The sequence below is a fragment of the Microtus pennsylvanicus genome, chromosome 13, assembly GCF_037038515.1.
Source record: "Microtus pennsylvanicus isolate mMicPen1 chromosome 13, mMicPen1.hap1, whole genome shotgun sequence".
Classification (NCBI taxonomy): domain Eukaryota; kingdom Metazoa; phylum Chordata; class Mammalia; order Rodentia; family Cricetidae; genus Microtus; species Microtus pennsylvanicus.
In genome coordinates this window covers 26,401,169-26,425,984 of record NC_134591.1, presented here as the reverse complement: position 1 = coordinate 26,425,984, position 24,816 = coordinate 26,401,169, and the positions used below count along the sequence as shown (strand labels likewise).

At 43.6% G+C, this 24,816-nt stretch overlaps 2 protein-coding genes and 1 long non-coding RNA gene across 3 annotated transcripts; 2 read left to right on the top strand and 1 right to left on the bottom strand.

Annotated features, from left to right (window-relative positions):
• Positions 1-5,270: 5,270 nt before the first annotated feature.
• On the top strand, positions 5,271-16,381 carry LOC142833890 (uncharacterized). Its single transcript, XR_012907463.1, has 2 exons — positions 5,271-14,123; positions 14,383-16,381. It is a non-coding gene; the product is annotated as an uncharacterized LOC142833890 (long non-coding RNA).
• A 4,270-nt stretch (positions 16,382-20,651) lies between these two features.
• Positions 20,652-21,191, bottom strand: LOC142833889 (interferon alpha-1-like). Its single transcript, XM_075945755.1, has one exon. It carries the CDS (start codon positions 21,189-21,191, stop codon positions 20,652-20,654), a length of 540 nt encoding a protein of 179 aa, XP_075801870.1.
• Positions 21,192-24,012: 2,821 nt separating this feature from the next.
• LOC142833651 (interferon alpha-12-like) lies at positions 24,013-24,582 on the top strand. The gene has a single exon (XM_075945291.1). It carries the CDS (start codon positions 24,013-24,015, stop codon positions 24,580-24,582), a length of 570 nt encoding a protein of 189 aa, XP_075801406.1.
• Positions 24,583-24,816: the final 234 nt, after the last annotated feature.

Genomic DNA, 24,816 nt, shown 5'->3' with positions numbered 1-24,816 from the left:
GTAAGGCTTGGATTTTTCTTGCTTTCTAAAAGTGTAGTTTGTTCATTGGTCATATTAAAACTTTCCTGGATTATAACTGGAAGTACTTTGTTCTCACAAAATAAAAAATATGTTGCTACAGAACATTTCTACATTTCACAAAGCTCCACTAAGACTTTGGGGATGCATTTACATCCTATGAAGCTTGTTGAGTTTGCATCTTAAGGATGGCTCAGTACTTAAGATCCCTGGATGTTCTAAAGAGGACTGGGGTTCAATTCCCAGCTCTCGCATGGTGGTTCATAACTATCCATAGGTAACTCCAGTTCGAGCAAATATGGTGGTCTCTGACTTCTGTGGGCACCAGACATGCACATGGTACACACCTGTACATGTAGGCAAAACACTCATAAATCTAAAAAAAATATATGTGTTAGGATTGTAAGTAGATGTTTTAAAACTGGTTTGCACATTTAGTAGGTGGTAGTTGTGGCCAATGGCATTTTATATTTTGTGTACATGTGTGTGTGGGTGCACATGTATATATGTGTGTATATGTAGGTTCATATGTATATGTGTACATGTGTGTGTGAAGTTTATTGTGTTCTTGTGTATGTGTGGTTTCAAATGCGTGTGTAGATTCCTATATGTACAAGCATGTGGAGGCTAGAGGCGGAAGCAGGTGTCTTCTACAATTGCTTCTCCACCTTATTTTGTTTTGAGACAGGGTCTCCCACTGAACCTTCATTCAGCTCATCAGTTCAGCTAGACTGGCTGGCCAGAAAGCACTAGGTGTCTCATCTTTATTTCTACAGCACAGGAATCAACCCTTGATTTTTATGTAGGTCCTGGGATCCAAATGGGTTCTTGTGCTTGTGTAACAAGTGAGCCATTCTCCCAGCCACAGCAATCTAGTTTAGAATTTTAATTTAATAATTTTAATTTAATCAAAATTAAATGCTTGAAAATGTGTATCCATACAGTAACTTTATGAAAGTGCCATAGTTTTTACACTTTATATATTTAACCATTTACCCCCAAACTTGACCACTGTAAAATAAACCAGATTTAAGTTTTAATTACTGTGCATAAAGCTTTATTCCATGTATTACCAGGTATGCATTCTAAATAAACCCGAACAGTGTTGAATTTTTCTAAGTTCCTGTAAAGTATTTGCAAGAATGCTGGCTGCATTTGTAGCAGAACGGTGCTGGGGGTGGCGGGGGGAGTCTTAGGGTCTCCTTTGCTGTGATGAACACCTTGACTGAAAACAACTTAATCACTGAGGGCAGTTAGGGTAGGAACCTGGAGACGCAGCTGAAGCAGAAGCTGTGAAGTTCCTATGGCTTGCTTAGCCTGCCTTCATAGAACACCCAGGATGTGGGCCTGGGCCCATGTCTATGATCAGTCAAGAGAATGTCCCACACACCTGCCCACAGGCCAATTAGTTCCCTCTTCCCAAGTGACTGCAGCCTGCGTCAGGTTGACAAGGTCAGCACAGGGAGCCTTCAGAGGAAACTGCAGTTCTGCTTGTCTCACTCTGGGTCCACATTAACTTTCAGTAGCTACATTATTGGAGGAATAGTTCATATTTTATTAATTTGTTCCGGGGTGTTTTGTTTGTTGCATTTTGAGACAAGGGATTCACTAGCCCTTGGCAGGCCTGGAAATCACTTGATCAGATGGCTGGCCTTGAACTAAGAGAACCGCCTGCTTCTGACTGCCTAGTCCTGTGATTAAAGTAACTGCCACAGCTGTTCCTGTCCTGCCTAAATTGTCCTGTTTCCTATAAAGAGTTTCTCTTCATGAATGGCACTTTGGAGACTGCTGCTTAGTTTCTAGTTTGGGGGGTTTTGTCATATTGAAAGGGGGAGTGGGCAGTTTGAGAAGATTATTTGGTATGATTGGCCGATAGGCAAGGCTGTGGGCTTTTTCTTGATTGACGTATATGAGGGTCCAGCTCACTGGGCAGGTGTCCTGGGTTGTATATAACCCCCCCCCAAAAAAAACTGAGCAACCCATGGTAACAAGCCAGTAAGCATCGTTCCTCATGTTCCTCTGTGTTCTGCTTCAATTCCTGCCTCCAGGTTGCTGTCCTGAGTTCCCTTCATGAAGGACTTTAAACTGTAATCTAAGATAAACCCTTTCCTCCCTCGGTTGCTTTTGGTCATGGTTTATCATGGCAGTAGAAAGCAAAGAGGAACAGCTTTTCAAATTGTGACCAGAACTGCCCATCTCCTGTGTTTTGACCTTTGGGAAATAGTTTTAATGTCTTGTTTTTATGTTGCAAGAAGTGTTTTCCTATCTTGCAGCCTTGCCAGTCATGCTTCTGACGTGCCAAGCTGACATTTACTGCTTCTCTCTTGTTCAAGTAGCTTTCCATTCTGGTTAAAATGGAGATGTTTTTATTCTAAATCTATATTAAAAATTAGATTAAACTGTTAATATTCTCCATAGTGGATACTTATCCATCATTTTCCTGTGAACATGTATTGATGTGCAATTTTGGTTTATTTTCATTGTGGTAGTGGAGTTGATACTGTTATTTGCTTTTTTAAGGCAGGGTACCCCAAGCTGGTCTCAAACTATGTTGCCAGGGATAATCCTAGACCGACCTACCTACCCACCTCCCTCCCTCCCTCCCTTCCTCCCTCCCTCCCTTCCTCCCTCCCTCCGTCCCTCCCTCCCTCTCTTTCTCTGTCTGTCCGTCTGTCTGTCCATCTCTTTAGGCAGGACCTCTCTGCAGCTCTGGCTGGCCTGGAATTTGCTAAGTAGACCAGTCTGTCCTTGAAATCACAGAGCTTTCTGCTCCCCCCCCCCATGGAGGATTAAAGGTATGTACTCTCACACCTAGCCTAACAAGCGCTGCTTTTGAAATACCTCACCTCTGTTTACTTCTTGGTCTTAGATTTTGGTTGTACCTCATGAACATCTTCTAGATGGATTAATTCCCTCCTGTGACACAAGGTATTTTCTAATGGGGTCCACCCATGTTTCTACACAGTAGTGGAACCTAACTTGAAAGCAGGTTTTAGAAATAAAAAAGGAAAATCTGATTTTACTTGTTACAGCAGTATAGTGTTTGAAACATTTCTATAGTTCCAGTGACTATGCTTGTGGATTGCAACACCTTAATTGCTTAAAGAGCCTTTGATAAAATTTCTACTTATCACTCTAATTTCTGTTTCCTCTCTCCTCCCATGTCTATGTATTTTAGCCTTGTCTTTTACTCTGTTTCTGTATGACCCCACAGGACAGTACAGTGTCACATTTCTGACGTTCCAAAAGAGTTTTGAGATGCTAGCTGAACAGTGACGTCTAGAGGCTTCCTCTGACCCTCACAATCCCTGCATGATCCACGATCCTGTACTTTCCAATTGACAGTTGCTATTGCTGTTGTTGTTGTTGAATGTTCACAGTCCACACCCGCACAAGACTTGCAGCTCAGAAACCAGAGGTAGACACTCGGTAGAGAAGTGAAAAGTGGGCGTGGAGACAGCACATTGGATGCCTGGTGAAGTTTCAGGCTTGGAAGAATTTATATTTTAGTTTCCAATTTATGCAGCTGCTAAAGCCAAATCAACAGCCATCAGACACGATTTCTCTTAAAAGGGAGTAGTAAATCAGTTTCTTCAACTGATGTTATGACTGCTCCTTCCGAGCCTTGGAAAGCTTTCTATCTCACTGCTTCTCCATCGCTTTTCTGCTCAAAGTGTTTCCCTTTTTACAAAAGAAAGTACAGTCTGTTAAATATACTACTACATTCACAAGGGTAAGTAAATTGCTGGTAGCAAAGATGCTTAAAATGTGTGACTAAATGGGATTAACATCCTTGATTTCAGAACAGATTAAAGGTTTAAGGTTTCTCTTGAGTATGAGTCAGTGTTTAAACTTCCCTGCTTTACCAAGCAATACAAACTGGAAGCTGACCATATTTATAAAGAATAAGTTCTGACAGCATGACAACTGTTTTAAAAGATAAACTAATAAAATTCAAGTTCTTCTTGCACAAAAGTGCAGTTTCTACTTCTTAAACAGGTTCTTTTATAACTGAAGCAGAAAAATGTTCTCGAGTGAATCTTTACAGTCTTGAAGTAATATGTTAGTAAGTGAGAACCAGCTCATCAGAATCGGGCCTCAAGTCTCTTCCACCCACAAGCGTGACTATGCATTGTTCAGTGGAGACTGGCTCCTGGGCACATCTCTAGCAGCCAGGCTGGCTTCCTCATGTCAGGGCCTCTTTCATTTCCTGTACCAAACATTTCCAGAAATTCCCAGCTACTGATTAGGTCCTAAAACAGTTAAGATCAGAAAACAGAGGTAGCCTGAGCCTTTGGGATTTGTTATTCTTGATTTGTCTTGAGGAGACCTGCAAATATAATCATGTCTTTGACAGAAAATAAGGATAGGTTCCTCTGATTTGGCATGGAATTGTGCAGGTCTCCTGCTTCTGCCACCCTGGCTTTGCTCTACCATCTCGAACACTAACCCTCTGGAACCATAAACTCTTAAATAGACTCTTCCTTCTGTAAATTTTCTGGGAAAGGGTGTTTTATCACAGCTATAGAAATGTGACCAGTACTCCTGGTACCACCCTCGGTGTTAGTTTATTTCTGTTGCTCTGATAAAACACCGTGACCACAGCAACATACGGCAGAAAGGGTTTATTTGGCTTATGATTCCAGAGAGGTGAATCTGTTACAGTGGGGACGCCTGACAGCAAGGAAGTTGGGTGCCTGGAACAGCAAGTGGAGAGCTCACATTTTGAACTACAAGCATGGAAGAGAGAGTGAGCAAACTAGAAACAGTGTGAGTCTTTAAACTCTTAAATCTTGCCTCTGGTGGTATAATGCCTCCAACAAGGCCACACCTAAGCCTCCCCAAACAGCACCAGCAACTGGGAACCATGTATTCAAATGCCAGAGCTTATGGGGGCATTATCATTCAAACCACTACCAGAGGGCCATGGGCTTGCTTGTCTAGATGAGATGGTGGAGCTCTGCCTCAGATGAGAGGCTCTGTCTAAAGAAATAAGGTGAAGCTGACAGAGGAAGATGTCCAGTGTCAACCTCTGGCCTCCACGTGTGCAAACAGAGGTGATAGCACCCTCCAGCATGCCCATATACCACAGAGAAAGAGAGAGAGAGAGAGAGAGAGAGAGAGAGAGAGAGAGAGAGAGAGAGAGAGAGAGAGAGGAGAGAGAAGAGGGAGAGAAGAGTTGAGACAGTTTGTACACACTAAGCATAAAGTTTAAGAACATTTTAGTAGTTTTCTGCAAATGCACGACCGCCTGCCAACGTGGGAAGACATGCAACTCATCAACTGCTTGCTGCTCATTTTTAATATATTTTAATATATGTGTTCTACCAACTAGGAACTAACCCCAAAAGAAGAGTCCTACATGCCAGAATCACCTCTTCCCGAAAGGCTGGAGAGTTGGCTCTCATCATTTTAAAGAAGCAGCACACACAGGCCGTTGTTCTGCACTTGCACAATAAGCTAGCGGCACCATGCCACATGCTTCTACTGCAGCTTCCAAACACCATTTCCTGGTGTAGGCACTTAGAAGGAATTCATCTCGCTACCCTCTTTACTTTGCCCTGTAAGAAATATTACAGGATCACGTGGGTCCCAAACAAATTCACAGAATCAGTGAACTTTCAGCATTACGAAAAAAAGTTCTCAGCCAGCTGAAATTGCAAAACGAACCATGGGATTCAGAGAACAAGAGAGATGTGTGTAATTCTAGAGCAAAGGGGTATGGAAATTACAAAAGGAACTGAAAATGCAAAACTTGTAACACTGTACAGAGAAGAAATAGCTTTTTATTAAAATTTGTGTGTGTGAGAGAAGTTGAACCATTGCTATCTCTCCAAGCCTCGGTTTCCTCTGTATTAAAATGAGATCAAAGTGTTTACAAAGTTGTTCTGAATAGCAAACAAAAACACACATTGGGAAGCACTTAGTATCTTCCTTAGTGTAGTGTTTTCAATACAGCAGGTCGCTGTTAAGAGCTGGACTGATCAGCTAAGACTTTCTTTGAAGCCCGACACTTCTGGAGAAGTAACATACCTTGGCAGAGTCAATAATAGGCTGGGACCAGGACCTTGGGAGAGCTGTGGATTCGGATCCCAGAAGCCAACTCTTCCTACTGTAAGTGGCTCTGACTGTTGTGTGCTTGATCTGCAGTGCTCTTGAGATACCCTGTGTTCCCCTTGTGCAACGCTATTCCATTAGCCTCCTGCTGACTTAGTCCCATGGTATGGCGATTTCTGCTGACTGCACCATTGCTGCCCTGGAAATAGTAGATAAGGTGCTATGCTTTTTAATAAGTTTGCTTAGCATAAGCTATAGCTTGTGCAAGACCTCCCGATTCCAAACTTTCTTCTCCATCCTCTATCCTCTTTACCGTCTGAACTCATGGTCCTCTCTCAGGACCCTATCTATCACTGAAGAACAACCTGCTGGTCCAGATCAGCTATCCCCCAATATTTCTTTACTGGCTGTCAAAATACTGTTTCTTTCTCTAAAATTGATCGGATCTCTGTCCACTACTCAGTAACTGACTTCAAAGCAAACAATATAAAAAGACAGTATTGTGTTATGAAGTCTAGAGAGGCAGAAAGCACCACAGCTCAGGAGAGCTCTTCCTTTTAAGGAAGTCTCCTTCTTATGTTTATATGGTGACGGTGACTGGATGGGGAAACATCTGGAAGAAAGTGCATAAAACCTGTGATGTTTAGTTAGCGATTGAGCAGCCACCACCCTTGCCTCAGCATCCGGGATTCATTTCCACATCACTAGGATATTGTCACTCTGTCCCAGGTGACCTTTGCCATCTCTTCACTTTTCTGCCTGTTCACACATAGCTCCTTTCTGTTCTATCTGGTTTCAGCTCAGTGGTTTCCCTAAAGAGCTATACATCGAAAGCAGAAGTTAAATGTCTGTATTTTGTCATGCATCTGCTAGAGAGCCCTCATAATATCTGCCCCATAGCATTTAATGCCACACTTTTAAGTATGCAGGATGTAGTGCTTCCTGTCAGGGACAACTTTGAAAAACATCTCTTGCCAGGGTGGGGACGTGGGGATCAGAAAAATAAGTAAAGAGTGTGAAGATACAAGTAAAATAATAAATCAGAAAACAGGGTAGTCCTGGGAGGGCGTTCCAGTGAATACTGAAATTGCCGGTGTTTAATTTTCCCTACACTTTTATACCCCAATATAAAAGGGGGAAGAAGGCAACAAAGACTTCTTTAACTTGGTGTGATACAAAGGACAACTTGAACAGTTAATTGCTTTGACACTTTGAGACATCAAGTCATTAGCATTATATTGTATAGGCAGTGAAGCCACCCTTGACCAAGTGTCCTAAAAGCAGCCACTCCCCAGGTAACCTGCAATTCGAAAAGAAGGAGCAAAAGTGTACTTGCATATCCTGGCCATCTGTCAGGGGGAAGGGATCTTCCTGTATGAGCTATCTTAATGTCAAAAGGACCAAGTAACCACATCCTGATTCAGAATGTGTAATTCTTGATTATTGCTAGCAAAATTCAGCAACCTCTAACTCTTTGACCTTCAGACAAGATGGAAATAGGCTCACATTTTTTGGGCCTCCACAGCTTGTGGGTCAAGGAAAACTCAGGGAAGAGTTGTACCTGGAGAATAACTGTACCAAGGTCAGCAGCCCAGGCTGGGGGGGTGCAAGGAGGGGGCAGATTCTGATCGTGTAGAAATTCCAGGACTGATTGGGGGTTTTCTTCGTGATGCAGAGACAAGTTTTTTGGTAATCCTAACAGTTGCATATTGTACCTTAAAAAGACTTTTTATAAAAGTCTATATCATGATACTGAAATCATTTACCTATCTTAATAGCAATCTTTGAAATCACCTTTCTAAAATCTAGAACCATCTAAGATGAGTTCTGGAGAAGACTGGAGAGCAGTCCCTCCTCACGTGGGAGTAGCTCTAACTTGGTGCTCAGCTAGGAAGTGACTGCTGGTAGGAATACTGGAAGATAGCTGGTGTCCTGAGCCAATGACATGTGCAGTGTTCCCTTGCTGATTCAGACACCCAGCACGCTTCCCACATCTTTCCCTCCAGAAGTGTCCAGTTGCTCTGCTCACTCACACTCAGTAGCCGTTTTCCCTATCCTTGTGGTATCTGCCCTTAGTTTCCCCCAAAGAGAACAAAGCCACAAATTAAAAGCAAAAGATGGGTGGAAGTTGTGATTTTGTAGAAATTCCTAAAGGAGGGATTATTTTTCCTTTACCTTCAGATGAATAATTTTAAAAAGATGTATTCATATTTTATGCGTATGGGTGTTCTGCGTGCACGTCTGCCTGTGCATCATGTGTATATAGTGCCTGAGGGTGCCAGGAGAGGGTGCCCGATCCCTTGAGACTGAGGTGACGGGTAGTTGTGAGCCTGTCCTCTGGAGGAGCAGCCAGTGCTCAGAACTGCTGAGCCACCTCTCCAGCCCTAATGTAGAATACACTTTTAAAATTACTGCCTGTTATCTGTTAAGATGATGTGACTAGCAGCTGGTTGTGGTGGTGCTCGCCTTTAATCCCAGCACTCGGGAAACAGAGGCAGGTGGATTTCTGTGAGTTTGAGGCCAGCCTGGTTACAGAGTTTTTCAGGATAACCAGGGCTGTTAACACAGAGAACACGGTCTCAAACAAAAAAGAAAAAAAAATGCTGTAACTATAGCTGTAGCTAAAAGGAAATCAGAAGCTGGGCCATTTTCTTTTTTTGCTGAGAAAGTAATACCAGAGAAGTACTCCACTACCTGCCGGGAGAGAGGCCAGTCAAGCCTGGAGACCTGTTCATATTCTGTTTCTGTAGAAATCCACCTCAGAGGTTATAAGCAATCTCTTCCACGCAATGAGTTTATTGCTGCAGCAGAATGGACACATTTACTTTGCTTTTGTATCTTGTAGAAACACTCCCTACTCAGTCAAGCAAGTTCTTTTTTGGCAATGGATAGCATTATGGGAACAAAACATTCAGAATGTGTCCATTGTCTCTAGTCTGCTCTTTGTACAAGGCAGGAGGAAGTTTTGACATATTAATTCCTCTGGGTTCTCAGGTCTCGTGTGGGGAGGGGAGACCTGCCTGTCTGGATGTGACAGTGCAAGGGGAGCCTCCTGTTTGCTGTGCATTGCAAGGTACTAAGCAGAGGTTGTTTGCATTCCTTTCTTCTAGAAGCTCTCTTCCCTTGACCTTATCACCCAGGGAGCATCCTACCACTTTGAAGGAATGAGCTTGCTTCGGTGCCAATCTCACTGGGTCCTTAGAGAAAACACAGACAAGGGTCAGGCAGCACTAGAGATTATTGGGATAGCCTGCTGACATCTGTAGACTGTATAGAACACTCAGGCACCACAGTGATCTGCTGCACATTGTAACTAAGGAGTTGCTGTGAGGAGGACGGGGACTTTCACTTCCCTTGGGATCAGTCTGGTGTCTGCCTGTGGTCAGAGAATAACTTGTGGATTGCTCCAGCCCCGCTACTGGGTCAGTGCCGTGGCTTACACGGGAGGGACTTTGTCCCTGGCCTTCTCTCCCCTCCTCCACTTGTAAATGGGCTAGTCGGAGCTCAGGGTGACATAGATGGGTGTGTTTTTAACTGAATATCATTTTAGTTGATGCCTTAAAGGAGGAAACTTGTCCATCTTGATGCAGTACTGTGTGACAGTCACGCGCGTGCACATGCTGTGAGGTTTATGCAGTACTGTGTGACATTCACACGCGTGCTGTGATATTTATGCAGTACTGTGTGACATTCACACGCGTGCGCGTGCTGTGAGGTTTATGCAGTACTGTGTGACATTCACACGCATGCGCATGCTGTGATGTTTATGCAGTACTGTGTGACATTCACACGCGTGCGCGTGCTGTGAGGTTTATGCAGTACTGTGTGACATTCACACGCATGCACACGCTGTGATGTTTATGCAGTACTGTGTGACATTCACACGCGTGCGCGTGCTGTGAGGTTTATGCAGTACTGTGTGACATTCACACGCATGCACACGCTGTGATGTTTATGCAGTACTGTGTGACATTCACACGCGTGCGCGTGCTGTGAGGTTTATGCAGTACTGTGTGACATTCACACGCATGCACACGCTGTGATGTTTATTCAGTACTGTGTGACATTCACACGCGTGCACACGCTGTGATGTTTATGCAGTACTGTGTGACATTCACACGCATGCACACGCTGTGATGTTTATTCAGTACTGTGTGACATTCACACGCATGCACACGCTGTGATGTTTATGCAGTACTGTGTGACATTCACACGCATGCACACGCTGTGATGTTTATTCAGTACTGTGTGACATTCACACGCGTGCACACGCTGTGAGGTTTATGCAGTACTGTGTGACAGTCACGCGCGTGCGCGTGCTGTGAGGTTTATGCAGTACTGTGTGACATTCACACAGGGGTGCACGCTGTGAAGTTTATGCAGTTTAGATGACTCCCCTCAACCACCTTTTTCTGTTTTGCAGAGAAAAAGCTGCAAGCCCTTCTCACAGCTTTAGAATTGGCATGGCCTCATGGCTGTCTCTTTGTAAATAATATGCAGCAGCCCACATGGTCCTTTCCTTCCTGTTCAATTCTAACTGTCCATAGGTCTCTTTCTTCCGCATTCCCTTAGATAGTGCTTGCCGTTTTTCTTTCTGAGGGTTGTTGGTGTAAGCTTGGCTGACTTTGTGATTATGTAACTTCTTTCCCCCTGACCACTTCTATTTTTGTTGTTGCTTATATTATCAACTCAGTTTAAAAATATAAATAATTATCCCCCAGAGTAATATTTCCATACTGCCACATTGCCCTGGACTTCTCTCCATAGATATATTTTGTTCCATAAGGAAGACTATTGACTGGGTATATATTCTGAAAATTCCGGAACTGAGAAGTTGGCCTGGACGTTGTGTGGGATGAGTTGAAAGAGTGCTGACTTGCCTTATCCTCATCATCCCTCAGTAGAGCTAGACTGTTGGGGTCCAGTGGCAGACCGGACCCCAACATAAGCTATCTCTCTGGACTGGCGTGGAGGCACGGGAATAAAGACACAACTCACATGGCTTTAGCGGGAGGGAGATTCTCCGTGATCCCTGATGAAACCCTGAGTTCACATCCTGAGAAATTCCTCCTGTTTATTCTCCAAACAGCCTTATATATCACAACATAAACTGAGGGGGAAATACATTAGCGTTCTGTTTCCTAGGTAACCAGGTGAATGGCTTTTAGCCGCATCCACATCTACCTATGCCTGCTGTCACTTCTTCTTGCTCTGTATGCTAGCTCAGTCATGTGGGCTGAATCAGCACCTCTTTCCAGGCATCCTCCAAATTACAAAGAAAGGAGCAAAACAACATCCTGACCTTTTGTTAGGATAGCGACAGCCTGTCTGGAAGGTCACGTGACCGCTTCAGGTGTGGCCTATGGCTTGAGAGTCTGGCTGCCATACCATATAGAAATATGGGCCTACACCAGACTTTACTCCTTTTCCTGTAGCTCTGCCGTGAAGTGTCTAGTCCATACAGCAACAGGCACAGGATGTGTGGCCTGCAATGACCCGATGGGCACTGACTTTCCTTGGGGAAAGACAACCATGCAGGGTCAGATAGAGGTCGCTACCATTCAGAGCCTCAGGACTAAGATTATGACTGTAGACATGACTTGAATCTTTCAGTCTCCTGATTCCTGAGTTGCAGTGCTGTAGGCCCACTGATGTCTTACAAACAGAAAGAAAACCCACTTAAGCTGCTGTTATTCCACCCTCCTCCGATTCCATGCCATGGGTTTCCCTGGGCTCTGAACGCTCATGTGCACCTCAGTCTCCTTTTCTCTTGCGGACTATTGCAGAGGAATCACATCCCAACTCGACCTTCAATCCGTGTTCTAACTTTTAAGATTAATTTTGTCTCCAAAACAGTCTATAAATGAATATCATTCCAACAGTTTTCCAGAGAGGGCCGTGCAGATATTCTGGTTATGGCATCTCCGTGGCTAGGTAAGTGCGGTGGGAACACACTCTGCTCCTTCAGCCAATAGCCTTTAAGATACCAGCCCACTTGGGCATAGTCTCTTATCCTGTAAAAGCTTTAGTAAACGTGAACCCACTCTCTTGCTTCCGGCTCCCACTTCTGGCTGCTAGACTCTGTTCCTGTTAGCAGAGGACTTTTATCTAGGACAGTGATCTGTAAATTTTCCCCTTAAATAAATAACCCTTTTATTATTCATAATTCTGAACTGGTATGGGATTGTTTTGTGACTTACACCATCAGGTAAGTATATGAGTAAATATTCTCAAAGACCCATAGCAATGTAAGCTCCATAATTGGCAGTTTTTAAATTTTAATGTCACCATAATTGTTGCCAAAAGTAATGACAAGAATATAAGGATCATCTAATTCCCTTTCTTTTATCCTCTAGATTTCTGGAAGTAGCATTTCACTGCCTTCAGGGACTATTAACATATAATCCTACCAGAGGAGGTTAGTGTTGCAGTGGGAGGGTCTGGTTCCAGGCTTCTGTGCCTTAGCTGGTCTGACTCCTCCTCTCGAAGCTATTCAGATCCCCACTAAATGAGAGAAAATACAAGTATTTGGTCTTGCAAAGGTAAGTCGGTTGATTGGCAGTCACTCTCCTTCCAGTCTCTCCCTCACCTGTCCTTGTGGACTTGGGCAGCAGCTTTCACCTTGCCTTGTCCCGAGTTTCCCAGCTTTGCTCCACTGAGTTTTCCCTCTTTATGCAGAGGTCACTTTCTTTAGCTTTATGGCTACTGAAGTCTCAACATACTCTTTGAGGCTACAAAACCACTATGGATCTTAGCTTTTTGGAAAAGTGGAAATAATAAATGAGAAGTGAAGGAGAGTCATAGAGGAAAAAAATGGCACTACTCCTCAGTCTTTCTTTTTGTTCCCTGTATTTTTATTACGTCACCATGAAATAGAATGTAACTAAAGGATAAGTAAACAAATGCCCGCCATTAAACACCATCACATTTCTGACAACATTAGAAAAGTTGAGAGCACATTGTTTTCCCAGATGAAGCACAGACAGACTGGCAGGATGCTCAGGATGCACAGGGATAGAGTAAGAGACACTAGTGGTGATGGTGGGGTTTTTTGGGAGGAGGGGTATGGAGTATGGGTAATACTTCAGACATTTGGGGGGTATGGAGCATGGGTATTACATCTGACGTTTTGGGGGTATGGAGTATGGGGTAATACATCAGGCATTTTAGGGGGTATGGAGTATGGGTAATACATCAGACATTTTGGGGGTATGGATTATGGGCTATTCATCAGACTGCCTGCATGGACATGTGTAGAATACTAATTCCTGAATAATCAGCTGCCAGTGAAGGTAATTGTCATCAATCCATCACTGTCAAACATAGTCAGTATTTAAGACGAAGACTGACAAATAAGAAATATTTGTTTAAAATAGACTTAAGACAAATTGGAAATTTTTTCCATTTTTTTCCAAAGCAAAAACCACTTTGTTGTTACCTTCTGAGAACTCTTGACTGACACTTTAATCAATACCCAAAGATCCAAGGACATGGGTTACTATGGAAGACAGAGGCCTTTCACACAGCTAAAACCCTCTGTGATTCAGTGTACTGGAAACCTAAGTGAACAGTACCTCTAGTGCAAGAGCTTTGAAGCCATAGGACAGTGCTTGTGCTCTCTGGGTGGGAGGAGGGATGCTGAGGACTTTTGTCACTGTATATTAGAAGGTGGTAGTCGATGACAGACTGTGTAAGCAACATGGTGAGGAAAAGCAGCATCACCTTATGATTAGAATCATCACACTCAGACACAACTAGAAAGAACCACACTCAGGGTGGTTAGATCTCAGTATGAAAAATGTAGCCAGACAAGATCTGGCTCCAGAATTAACTATTTGTGACCTTGAAAGACCAATGACACACAACTCCACAGCCTGCAAGAATTTTTCCCTGGAGGAGAAAAACTTCAGAGAAGTCGTGAGTCACCTTCAAAATAAAATACAACCCCCCTCTGCTCCTGATGTTAAATGCTTCTTTGCCATGAACGGTTCAGCAAGTCAATGAACACCTGCAGAAGCCAAGAGAGCTTCTGGGTCATCACTCTGCAGGTAAAGGAAGGATGGGAAGTGGAGGTGCAGACTGGCTAAAAGCATGTACCTACACCAGACCAATATTTAAATATACAAAAAGTCCATAGTTGTGGATGGGTATATCCATGGGTATATACATGATTATATACATATATGCACTTCTGAATATAGACCAAATTATCATTGGAATGATAATTTCCATCTGGAGTGGAATAGCTGGTTTACTGGGAACGTTCATCTTCATTGCAAACTGATAATTTTAGGCTTGTGCTCTCAGGTCACATGGAGAACATGCCGGTAGAAATAAGGACGTAAACTGTAAAGAAATATTCAGAAGTGAGAATGTGTCTGCTCCATAAATCCATGCATGCACAGGATGTCTTCACAGGAACCAGAGTCCAAGATTCAGCCACACGCTGCTCAGCCAGGCCAGGAGCCCCTCATTTCCCCAGAGCCCTCCTGCTCCCCCTCCTGGCCTCCCTGGTGATGTGCAGCTATGCCCTGTTGGGTCTGGGCTGTGAGCTGCCTCAGAGCTCTCCCAAGCTCAGCAGAAAGACATCTGTGCTCCTGGGCCAAATGGGAAGTCTCCTCTTCCTCTTGAAGGAGTGATAGAAGTGACTTCCAGTTCCAGAGGAAGATGGTAGGTGGCATCCAGTTCCAGAGAGTCCAGGCCATGACTTTCCTCCAGCTGAGGCTCCAACTCTTCCTCACAGGCAGCTCCTTTGATTCCTGTACCTCAGCCTTCCCCTCCTCCCCAATAAACTCCATGCTGAACTCTTTGGGCAACTGGAGGACCTGCAGTGTGTTTGGTGGAAGTGATGGGAAGGAGAAAATCTGACCTACAAATGCCCTTGAGGAATGTCAGGGGAATCCATCTTTACCTGAAGGAGAAGAAAAAGTTACCATGCCTAGGAGACTGTCAGGGTGGAAATCACTGCTGATTTCCTTCTCTGGAAGAAGACTGTTGAAAAGACAAACCTGGGGTCCTCTGGAAATCATTCTTCTAGGGTACTCTAACACCTCAAACTTGGACATCTAGCTGGATTATTTCCAAGGTGACTCCTATTTATACTTCGGTCATATTGGATTTATATGAATTTAGGAAATACTTTAATAACGTTAAACATACATATATGAGAAATATATTCATATCCAGGGAGATCAGTCTCAGAGATGACTGACATGATATTTATTCATTTGCCTTTCTTTTTTTATTAATTTTCATGTATTTCTAAGATTTATACAATTTCACATAAAAACAAATTTATGTTCACATTTTATTAAAATCTGTAGTAACTGTCTGGGGAGCACACTAGAGGTGATCCTGTTGTCAGGGATGCCAGCCCTGGAAGCAGAGCTTGAGAGGAACAGAGCTGACCCTGTCTTCCCCCATGTGACATGTAGTGGCATGGGTAAAGGAAAGATGATCTCCCTGTCCCCCCTTTGCTGCCTATGGCAGATGAGAGAGCTGGGGTCACAAGAGTGAGAGAACGAACCCTGCCCTACACCGGCCACAGCACACAGAAAAGCTGCCCTGTACCCAGCCTGGGCACACACTAGAGCAGATTCTGTTGTCTGGGTTGCTGGTGAGCCAGTCCTGAGGGCAGGAGAGCGGGAGAGCTGACTCTCCCCCCGCACCACACCATACCCCTTACAGCAGTCAGGAGAGAGGGCCCTGTACCTTGCCTGGGCAAAATAGTAAGGCTAAGCCTGGAAAATATGAGTTGGGGGTCTGGACCTGAGGACCCCCAAGAGCAGAAGAACTGGCCCCACTCCGTGCTGTAGGCTGCATGAGGTGAGCAGGCTGAGAGGGGAAGTCAGTAAGATGACGAATGCAGATGCCACCCAGGCCCAGAGCCAGGGCTGTGTTGGGCTAACCACCCCAACATTTACCAAATCTATGAGCTCTTGGAGCAGAGAAAGAGGACAAACCGACAGATCCAAACCAACAGGATCTCCATGATACAAGACAAGATATCTAGAGTTCATAATCGGCGGTGTGACAGAAACCAGAGGCCTCCATCCGGACCACTACCCAGGCAATGAAAGATGAACAGACTGAAGGCTAAACTGCATCTCAATGGACCACGCCACAGCTTCCATGACAAGATTCTTCTTTTTTGTTTGTTTGGTTTTTGGTTTTCCTTTTTAATTTGGTTTTGAAGGGAGGTTGCAAGGGCAGAGAATAGATACTAAGGGAAAGGAGGTGAGAAAAGAATGCATGATGTGAAATCCACAAAGAATCAATAAAAGTAAAAAAAATAATTTTCATGTCATTTACTAGACATTTTGTTTGATTTAATTCATGTAATTAATAACTTATGGATTATTGAAATCAAAATCACCCAGCTACATTCCAAATGCTTTATTTACTGCTCAAAGCAATGTGAGCTCAGACATGGAGCTGGTTTGTAAACAGCTACTTCTCCGGAGAACTTCCTCCTCAAGAGGTTCCTTTATAGTAGGTTAGTGGGAAAAAATTTGTTTTTTTAAATGTTTATTTATGTATTTTTTAAATTTATTTTTTATTGAAAAGAAAATTTCTGCCTCCTCCCAGCCTCCCATTTCCCTCCCCCTCCTCCCACTCCTCTCCCCCTCCCTCTCCAGTCCAAAGAGCAGTCAGGGTTTTCTGCCCTGTGGAAAGTCCAAGGTCCTCCCCCCTCCGTCCATATCTAGGAAGGTGAACATCCAAACTGGCTAGGCTCCCACAAAGCCAGAACATGAAGTAGGATCAAAACCCCTTGCCATTGTCCTTGGCTTCTCATCAGCCCTCATTGTCCACCATGTTTAGAGAGTCCGGTTTTATCCCATGCTTTTTCAGTCACAGTCCAGCTGTCCTTGGTGAGCTCCCAATAGATCAGCCCCACTGTTTCAGTGGGTGGGTGCACCCCTCGTGGTCCTGACTTCCTTGCTCATGTTCTCCCTCCTTCTGCTCCTCATTGGGACCTTGGGAGCTCAGTCCAGTGCTCCAGTGTGGGTCTCTGTCTCTATCTCCATCCATCACCAGATGAAGGTTCTATGGTGATATGCAAGATATTCATCGGTATGGCTATAGGATAGGGTCATTTCAGGTTCCCTATCCTCAGCTGCCCAAGGAACTAACTGGGGGCATCGTCCTTGCTGGAGAGGTTGTGGAGGAAGGGGTACCCTCATCCATTGCTGGTGGGAATGAAAACTTGTGCAACCACTTTGGAAATCAGTGTGGTGGTTTCTCAGGAAATTCGGGATCAACGTACCCCTGGACCCAGCAATACCACTCTTGGGAATATACCCAAGAGATGCCCTATCATACAACAAAAGTATTTGTTCAACTATGTTCATAGCAGCATTATTTGTAATAGCCAGAACCTGGAAACAACCTAGTTGTCCTTCAATGGAAGAATGGATGAAGAAAGTGTGGAATATATACACATTAGAGTACTACTCAGTGGTAAAAAACAATGACTTAGTAACTATTTGTACACTTTGAGCGGTCCATCGTCCAGAAGACATGACCAGTGTGAACCTGGGAGCATGCTCCCTCCCTCAGATAAGAAGTGGAGGGAATCGAATCTTCCAAACAGATGTCTGTTCTTCTGAGGAAAAGCCCATTTGCTCTGAGGAGAAAACTCTACTAGGAAGCAGAAATCCGCGGGAAACATGCCAGAGCGGAGCTGGTACTTCTTTGTTGGCAATTGCCAAAAGGGGGCGATCGTTATCTCTGTAGGCCAGCTCTCTCTCTCTCTCTCTCTCTCTCTCTCTCTCTCTCTCTCTCTCTCTCTCTCTCTCTCTCTCTCCTCTCTCTCTCTCTCTCTGTCTGTCTCTCTCTGTCTGTCTGTCTCTCTCTCTCATTTAGCCATAGACATCATTAGGTTATTAAAAGAACACTCTCAGTTCCAAAAACGTGAGGAAATTCTCTCGCACGCACGAGAACTTTTTACAAACCTCGCCTTGCTTCGTTTTCGGTTTCACTTGTGGTTATGCATTTTCAGGAAAAAAATAATAATCACCGGAAATCCAGACTAAGAGAGAGCAGCTGTCTACTGAACAGAGGTGGTGAATGAGGAGCACACACTGGGGCTTTCCACACCAGGGAGCAGGAAACCAGGGCTATGAGGCTGAATAATGGGGTCTGGAAAGCAGGGAGGTACTGGGAGTGTATCAGAAAGAAAGCTGTGTGCACACGTATGTGTAATATTATATATAGTATGTGCTGCTGTTAAACAGTGCATCTTGTGTAATGCATAGGTTTATAGGTACGGCCACTTTCAGTGTTGGTCGAGGACACTGATCCCTATCTAATGTATTCCTTATTGAGTATTGATTTCCGTGATTGATCTTCAGTTCCAGTGTGTCTCATTATAGAGATGTTTAGACTGTTTTAAGAGACAGCAGAGGCTTTCGGTGCTTCAACTGTTTATACTTTTCCATTAACTCTTCTGTCCTTAAGATGTTCATATGATGGTAGAAGTCTCCGTATCTGCTTGCTTTCTCTTTTCTACTCTCCTAGAAAGAAAATGCTGATGTTGTTTTGTGGCAATGAACCATAAAACATGATGTCTCTGGAAATGAAAGCTGAAGAATGGAGCTGGTGAATCATCCAAGTGTGCCAGCAGTGGCAGCAACATTAGCTACTAATTTCAGTGGGAAAGATCTATGTTTTTAAATACAATAATGTTGTTATGAAAGTTTCTATATGTCCAAGGGATCTTCATGTGCAATGCAGTTTGTCTTAGTTGGGGTTTCTATTGCTGTGAAGAGACAACATGACCACACCAACTCTGATAAAGGAAAACATTTAATTGGGGGTGGCTTAATGTTTCCGAGGTGTAGTCCATTATCCTCCTGGGGGGAAACATGGCAGCATGCAGGCAGACACGCTACTAGTGAATGAGCAAGAGTTCTACACGTTGTTCCAGAGGCAGCAGAAGGGGTCTACCACACTAGACCTAGCCTTAGCATATAAGACCTCAAAGTCAAACCCACAGTGACACACTTCCAACAAGAACGCCATGCCTACTCCAACAAGGCTGCACCTCCTAATACGGTCACTCCTCATTCAAACACATGAGTCTATGGGGCCATTCCTGTCTAAACCACCACACAACCAAATAAAAACAAATTTTATTTCTCCCAGAAGTTACCAAATTTTATTTCTCCCATGAAGATACCAAAGACCAAAAGCAGTGTTGTTTTGATACTGTCACCATACTTGATTTCAGATTACAGCTATATGTCTAAGAGAGTGTTACTGCAGGATTGCTACCCCCTACCACAGGAGCCTCCTACAGCAGATGGCAATGAACGCAAAAACCAACAAGTGGTCACAGAGCAGAAAATAAAGGGCTGACTTCCTGGCCCTGAGCATCATTGCAGAAGAGGGAGCAGAAGGATCGCAAGATCCAGAGGCCGTGCATGACGACAGCAAAGCAGTGCTCTTGGACCAGCACGGGAGCTGCACAGATGAACTGAGAGTGGCTGAGACCGAATGAACAAGACCAAGCCAGACAGCATCCCAGCTTGGAAAACACAGGAAATTCCACTTGTAGCTGAGGAACTATGACAACTGGCTGCTGCTGAGAGAGAGATTCATTGTCCTCAGGGGTGGGGCCTCGAAGGTTCCAGGAGATGCCCCGTGCACTGGAAGCACTAAGACAGAGTAGAAGGATGAAGAGGAGGAGGAGGAGGAAGAGGAGAAAAACCCATGAAGCGGAGAGGGAGGATTAATTTCAGAGGCATTTCACTTCCGTGGTGGGATTTATTGCAGGTATATTTTTGAGACTATTATGAATGGAGTTGATTTACTGACTTCTTCTTGGTATGTTTGCTGTGGTATTCAGGCAGGTTGATGATTTTTCTGTGATCTATTTTATATCACTGCACATGATCGCACTCTTATTTAGAACCAAAACCTGCCAAACTCACAGAAGTTGAGAGTGGAAGAAAGGCCCCAGAGGTCAGGGAGGTCAGAGGGAGGATTACTCTGGTGAACACGACATCAAAGAGGACCAAGTCACAATGTCACAGGAACAGATTCTGGACAGCATGCCAACTGTCCCCACAGAGAATACTGCATCCTGGAGAGAATTAGAGGGACAGATGCAGGGTTTGTCTAAGCACTATGCCGTGCACACATGTATCCTGCTCAAGTTTTTGACATTTTGTTCATTTGTATAATTTGTATGGTGTAGAGTACCCACTTAAAAATACTGGGAAAATCGGAAAATTACAGAATTAACAAATTAAAAATGTTCTATACAGCAAAATTTAATAGAAAACAAAATAATTTAATCGCACAGCATGGTTTGCTACATTAAAGAAAATATAAAATTTTAAGATTGAATTTAAATAACTTAAATTATATAAATAGTAAAATGAGTAAATAAATACATATACAGATACACCAAAGAGGATGAAGGAACAAATGCTTTCGTATGTAGACCCAAATTGTCTCTGTTCTGCTGAAACATCTAGGCAGGTTGATTGAATTCATGCCAAAATGAACAAGAGTTTTTAGTGGAGAACTTAGTGAGGTCCAGTGTCCAATCCCAGGAGACTCCTCAGGATTTACTCCTTCTCCTTGTTCAATCCTTTTAGCAAGCTGGCTGAGATAGACCAGGCTCTCCTGACTTCATCTCTGACCACCATCCAAGCACAGGGGCTGTGTTTCTTCTCTCTCAGGTAGGCAGTGATCCTCTCGAAATATTTCTTCACAGGGTATTCTCCCACGTGCTGCTCCAGACAGGACTGCAGGTCATCGAGCTGCTGGTAGAGGATATTACAGAATTTCTCTCGGAGGGTTGTCTTCCATGCAGCAGATGACTCATCTGACCTGAAGAGATTCCAGCTCTGGTGGATCACATCATACAGTACCTGGATCAGTTGAGGCTCCTGGATCTGCTGGGCATCCATCTCCTCCAGGGGACATAGAAAGTCCTTTCTTTCCTTCAAACAGAGAAGACGGGAGGATTGCTTCTTTGGTACCAGGTAGTTCAAGAGAGTCTTGTTCATGAAGTTGCCAGTCTGACTCAGGTCACATCCCAGAGAGCAGGTTGACCAGTAGCTCATCAGCACCAGGATCATCAGGAAGTCACAGAGTCTGGCCATTGTGGATGTTGCAGATGCTGCTGGTCCTGTGGGCTGTGTCCTTCTGAACCTTCCCCTCTAGGTTCTATGAAGACCATCATTCCTCCAGGACTTATATAGGAGAAAGATTAGTTTTCATTTTCTGAATGCCCGCCCCTTACTTCCGAATTGCCTTTTCACTTTCTTGAGCTCATCCTCTGCTTGTGTCTAGACACTTTTTTCTAAACCATGTTGGTTTTCATCTTTGTTTCCTCTTTCACCGCTGCCCTCAGAAAGCTGTTGTGTTCAGCACTTTTCTGTTTCTCAATGCATTGTCATTAACCGTTACACCACAGAAGATCATTCCTTGTGTGAAACTTACACTATTTTATCTATTTTAAAGATAAAGTTCCTCCCCCAATTTTATTTAAAAGTTATTTAAATTGATTTTACATTGTGTTTTATTTATATTATTTAAATAAATACTTATATCATATGTAAGGTGTGATGTGAATTATTTCTAAATTAAAAGTATCGATGTAACGGTACACTTCAAATTGCCTTCATTAACTCTAATATTGATTTCCATAAGATGTTCCTTGCATCATTCGTGTTTCGTCGCTATTCTTCCAGTAATTGTCACGCCATCATGAGGTATCCAGGTGCAAAGGCTCGCTGTTCAAGCTTGATGCGCTGAGTCCAGGGTTGAAAGAGAGAAACAAACTCTCCTAAGTCGGACTCCAATGAGCACATTCACACATGGTAAGAGCTTGTGTATATACACACACACACAATGCATGCACACACACAAAACCCTCACACCGTTACATAAAACACACTCACATAAGCACACATTTACCTCCTCACAAATGCACTCACTTACACATTTACAACTTCACGCATGGAAACACAAAACCATACACTCAAACACAAACATAAATTCACACACACACTCACACAGTGGTGCACACACACCTGTGGGCACACTCACAGACATGCTCTCTGTCACACACATACACACATCTATTCACAATGCTCACACACACACACACACACTCCCGATAATACAGAGGAGTAATAAGAGTAATAACATCTCTAAACAATAACTTTCATTTGTCACACTTGAGATCCTTACCTTTATGGATTTATTCACCCCCTGGGGCTGGACGTCTTACGTGGTCTTCCTAACATGCTGGGGTCCAGAAGAAGTGGGCTTTAATGACAGTGAAGGAAAGGGCTTGCAATCGAGGACAGAGCAAGCAGGCAAAGTTCAAAAACTTTCTTCTTTCATGTACTCTATGGGTTCCAGCAGAAGGTGTGCCTTAGCATAGGGTGGGTCTTCCCTTCTCAAAGGATCTGGGTTAAAGGTGAGTGGTCCCACCTCAAAGATCCAGATAAAAGGTGTGCCTTCCCCTCCAAAGTCTTGCTTAGAAGCGGCGCTTCCCACTTCCACTCGAGAAAAATCCCTGACAGGAATCTTAGTTTTGAGGTGTTTACTTCTAATTACACTTATGTATGACTGGGTGTGTGTGTATGCGCACACACAAACATTGTTTATAGGTGTGTGTGTGTGTGTGTGTGAGAGAGAGAGAGAGAGAGAGAGAGAGAGAGAGAGAGAGCATGTATGTAAGTGTAGATGTTTGTTCACCAGCGTGTGAGTGTGTGCACATGTGTGTACATATGTGTGGAAATGTATGTGTGTTTGAGTGTGGGGGCATGCACATGTGAGAATGTGTAAACGTGCATGTGAGTGCACTTTCATGGGGGAGATGTATACTTGTTTGGGGGGAGTTTGTGTGTATATGTGTGTGTGCTTATGTGAATGTGCATTTTTGTGTGTGATGCAGGGTGTGTCTATATGCAGATATGCTGGAGTGTGTGTGTGTTAGTTGTGGAGTGTGCATGTTTGTGTGTATGTATCTGTGGGAGTGTGTGTGTATATGTGTGTGTGCTTATGTGAATGTGAATGTGCATTTTAGTGTGTGTCTATATGCAGATATGCTGGAGTGTGTGTGTGTGTTAGGTGTGGAGCCTGCATGTTTGTGTGTATGTATCTGTGGGAGTGTGTACGCGTATGTGTGTGTTTGAGTGTGTGTGAGCAGCGTCAAGATTGCCACATCATGAATGTGTTGGGCAGAGGAAAAACTACAGGACTCAGATCTCTGCTTCAACCACGGGTTCCTGGAGTCAAACTCAGCTCATCAAACTTGGACAGCAAACTTTCACATATTGAAACCTCATGATGGCATGGCAATCATTGAATAAATAGCCAATATACAGTGATTAATAAATCAAACATATAAATCAGTATTAATGTTAATAAGGGCAATTTGAAAAAATAATTTTTCCTTTGAAACATTGGAAAAACTTAGTGTCCCATTACATTAATATGATAAATTTAGAAACCACGAATTTGCATCATAACTTAAATTATAATTTAAAAGTATGTATTTGATATAAATAACAACAGAAAATTTAATTACAAACTGAATTTCAAATCTTTTTATGACAAGTATTAGAAGAAATTTATCATTGAATATTGTGTGTAAATATCAAATGTTGAGTGAATATGTATAGTTAATAGTTAATGACAATTTTACTCAGGGCAAGAAAACCTCTGATAGAGATTTGTTAAGGAGAAAAATGAAAGAGGAAGCAGTAATGAAAATAAAAATGGTTGAGAAAAATGCCCATACACAGCTGAGAACGAATGAAGAAGAGTGAAAAGAGAATTGTGGAGAAGGGGAGGGCATTCAGAAAGTGGAAACTAGTGTTTGCCATACTTAAGACAGATGCACAAATGGTGATCTTCAGAGAACCTAGAGGAGAAGGTTCAGGACCAGCAGCATCTGCAACATCCACAATGGCCAAACCCTGGGCTTTCCTGATGGCTCTGGTGGTGATGAGCTACTGGTCAACCTGCGCTCTAGGGTGTAACCTGCCTCAGATTCATCACCTCAGGAACAAGGACATCTTGACAATCCTGAAGCAAATGAGGAGACTCTCCCTTGTCTCCTGCCTGAAGGACAGAAAGGACTTTGCATTCCCTCTGGAGAAGGTGGATGCCCAGCAGATCCAGAAGGCTCAAGCCATCCCTGTCCTGCAGGAGCTGACCCAGCAGGTCCTCATCCTCTTCAGCTCAGAGAACTCATCTGCTGCTTGGGAGACAACCCTCCTAGACACATTCTGTGATGATATCTATAAGCAGGTCGAGGACCTGCAGGCCTGTCGGATGCAGCAGGTAGGGGTGCAGGAACCTCCCCTGCGCCAGGAAGACTCCCTGGTGGCTGTGAGGAAATACTTCCACAGGATCACTGTCTACCTGAGAGAGAAGAAACACAGTCCCTGTGCCTGGGAGGTGGTCAGAGCAGAAGTCTGGAGAGCCCTGTCTTCCTCAGCTGAGTTGCTGGCAAGATTGAGTGAGGAGGAGTGAGTCCTGAGCCAAAGTGGAGAGGACTCTCCTGGACTAGGACCCTGCACCTACTGGGCAGATTCTGCCATCTTAAAAAATCTCAGACATTTTGGCAGGAACTGACTCCACCTGCTTAGATGCTTCAGCAGCAATGAATAATAGTGTGCCTTGCTCTAAGATATTTGTTTTTCGTCCATTCAAATTTATTTATTCATTTATTTATGTGATTTAACTTATTAATTTCATACAGTTTTA